The sequence below is a fragment of the Antechinus flavipes genome, chromosome 1 (genome assembly GCF_016432865.1).
Source record: "Antechinus flavipes isolate AdamAnt ecotype Samford, QLD, Australia chromosome 1, AdamAnt_v2, whole genome shotgun sequence".
NCBI classification, from domain to species: Eukaryota; Metazoa; Chordata; class Mammalia; order Dasyuromorphia; family Dasyuridae; genus Antechinus; species Antechinus flavipes.
In genome coordinates, this window is record NC_067398.1 from 212342488 (window position 1) to 212345174 (window position 2687).

General features: G+C 34.4%; 1 protein-coding gene across 1 annotated transcript; it reads left to right on the forward strand.

Annotated features, from left to right (window-relative positions):
- Positions 1–477: 477 nt before the first annotated feature.
- On the forward strand, positions 478–2264 carry LOC127553423 (methyltransferase-like protein 22). The gene is given in 3 exon segments (XM_051984164.1): positions 478–783; positions 785–1211; positions 1214–2264. Coding segments are annotated over 3 exon segments (1212 nt in total). The 5' UTR covers positions 478–573; the 3' UTR covers positions 1789–2264.
- Positions 2265–2687: the final 423 nt, after the last annotated feature.

Here is a 2687-nt window from a genome sequence, read left to right on the forward strand (position 1 = left end):
ACTCCCAGATAGTTCTTTCATTTTGAATGCATTTTGATTTAATTTCTCTTTATAGTTCCTCCTACATAATTTTTTAAGTTTAGTTTTATCATTGTTACTAAAGCTACCAATTGTTTTGATTTTTTTAAAACAAGTTTCTAAATAATTCATTCTGTATCTTCTACAAATGAATGTAATCTCATTTCCCTTTTGTTTGTGCTTATTCCTTTAACTTATTTTTTTCTGGCTTATTTGTACAATTAGCATTTCTAACATTATATCATGTAAAGTGGCAACAATATATATCCTTCATTTATTCCTGGTCTTTTTCACATGGACTTTTCCCAGACAATTCTGTGTCTCAGGCCATTTTTTCACAATCACAAAATTGCTTGAGAAGGGTAGAGAATGAAATCTTATTCAATTTTTGTTTGGTATTTAAAAAAAAAACAATTAACAGTACATCAAATCTCCTTTAAAAACATGTATTCCGAGGCTTCCCCCGAATGGTGAGCTTGAGAGCTGGCGGGTCCACTCGGACTCAGCCTCGCCCCAGCAGCTGGATGCTCCTATACAGATTAATAACAGCACTGCATGATGGTGGACCCAGAAGAGGAGGAAACTATGGAAGAAATTACATTTAAAAGTGATACTGTGCTGTCTGATGTACATCTAAACACCCCAAACAAAAGGCATCTCATGGTGCGCCTGAATGCTGTTGGCCAACCTGTTTTTCTGTCACAATTCAAACTTCTGTGGAACAAAGATCCTTGGAAAGATACTCAAGTTGAAGATAAAAAACAAAAAAAACATTCAAATAGAAAATAATACACTTGATTACAGAAGTATTCAGAAATCTTGTGGCAAGAATAGCAATGGTATAGATTGTCTGGACAAAAATGAAACTCAAATTCACCCTTGTATGAGAATAGAAGCTCTATTGGATAATGATGGTGACTTAGAAGTGGTAAGAAGACCACGGACTTTCTCTGAGACAAAACAAAAAGAACTATCAAGAAATAAGATACATCCTAAAATTCTAACCCAGGGAGCAGAAAGTGTCAGTGAAGAAGTTCAAGAAAATGTCCATCATAGTATGGTTAAAATAGAGCACACCATGGCCACCCCTCTTGAAGATGTTGGTAAACAGGTATGGCGTGGAGCTTTCCTTCTAGCTGACTACATCCTGTTCCAATGTGACCTATTCAAAAGTTGCACTGTGCTTGAGCTTGGGCAGGAACTGGGATTGCCAGCATCATCACAGCAACGGTTGCTAAGACTGTTTACTGCACAGATGTGGGTGAAGATCTCCTGGCTATGTGTGAACGGAATGTTACCCTAAACAGGAGCCTAACTGCAACAGCAGGAGGTGCAATTAAAGTTAAAGAACTGAATTGGCTGAAAGATGACTTGTGCACTGATCCTCAAGTTCCATTCAGTTGGTCTGAAGAAGAAATTTCTGACTTATATGCTCACACTACTATCATAATGGCAGCTGATGTTTTTTATGATGATGATCTCACAGATGCTTTATTTAAAACACTCTACAGAATTACTCACAATTTGAAAAATGCATGTACAATCTACTTATCAATAGAGAAAAGACTAAACTTCACACTTAGACATTTGGATATTACATGTGAAGCTTACAATCATTTTCGATTTTCCCTAAATGATCTAGAGAAACTCAGAGATGGCAAAATGAAGTTTATTGTAGAGCCAATTGAAGCTACTTTCCCCCAGTTCCTTGTTTATGAACATATAGAGCAGTTGGAACTCTGGAAGATTGTTGCTGCACCAATAAGTTGATCTCTCATGTGAACAAGGCTGAAGATATTCCCCTAAGTCAGTTTGTTACAGTTCTTCCTAAACTGTATTTTTAATGAAATCATAAGCTACCAAACTATTTGCTTTAGTTTATATAATTAAAAATGATTAATGTGCCTGATACAATATAATCACTTTTAAATTTTTGTGATAATTTTTCTGCTGTATAACACTGTTCCATACAGCCTTAAGAGTATTATCTCTTTTGTAAATTAAATGAGAATTATTTAGTTGCCACCATTTTTACTAGTCACTTGTGAAGCTTCTTGAAGACATTGAATCCTGCCTTTATCTAATTGAGAAAATTATCTTACTCTTTTATGGCTCAGGTACTATTACCATGTACTTCAATGGTGGCTAGACTAATAATAGACTTTTACTAGAATTTTTCTCAGTATTGCTGCTTTTGTGCTTGCCATGTTAACAGCTTGTATGTATTTACAATAATCAACACTAAAGACTCAAAAAAAAAACATGTATTCCATTCATATTTTAAATTATACAAGAGTCATGATAGAAGTAAACACAGATAAAATTTTGTTTAAAAATTCTCTAATTATCAATATTAGTGTATCTAACTAGGAGATAAATGCTCACCAAAATATTCATCAGTGTAGTTGTTGGCAAGTTGAATCCCCAAACTCTGAAATAGTTCTAAAAAGAAATATATTAAATTGTTTGGTAGAGGATAGAAAGCTAGAAAAAGATGAGGTCCCTTCTTATCTAGGTTCTGAAAGGTCTACATTACATAAATGAGTAATTTTGCCAAGAGAGCAACTTGAAAGCAAGGTTAATTGAGATGGATATGAATAAATGTAAAAATTTGATAAAATTTGGGCAAGACCAAAACACAAACTTGGGTGAACCTAAGAGAAGACCTG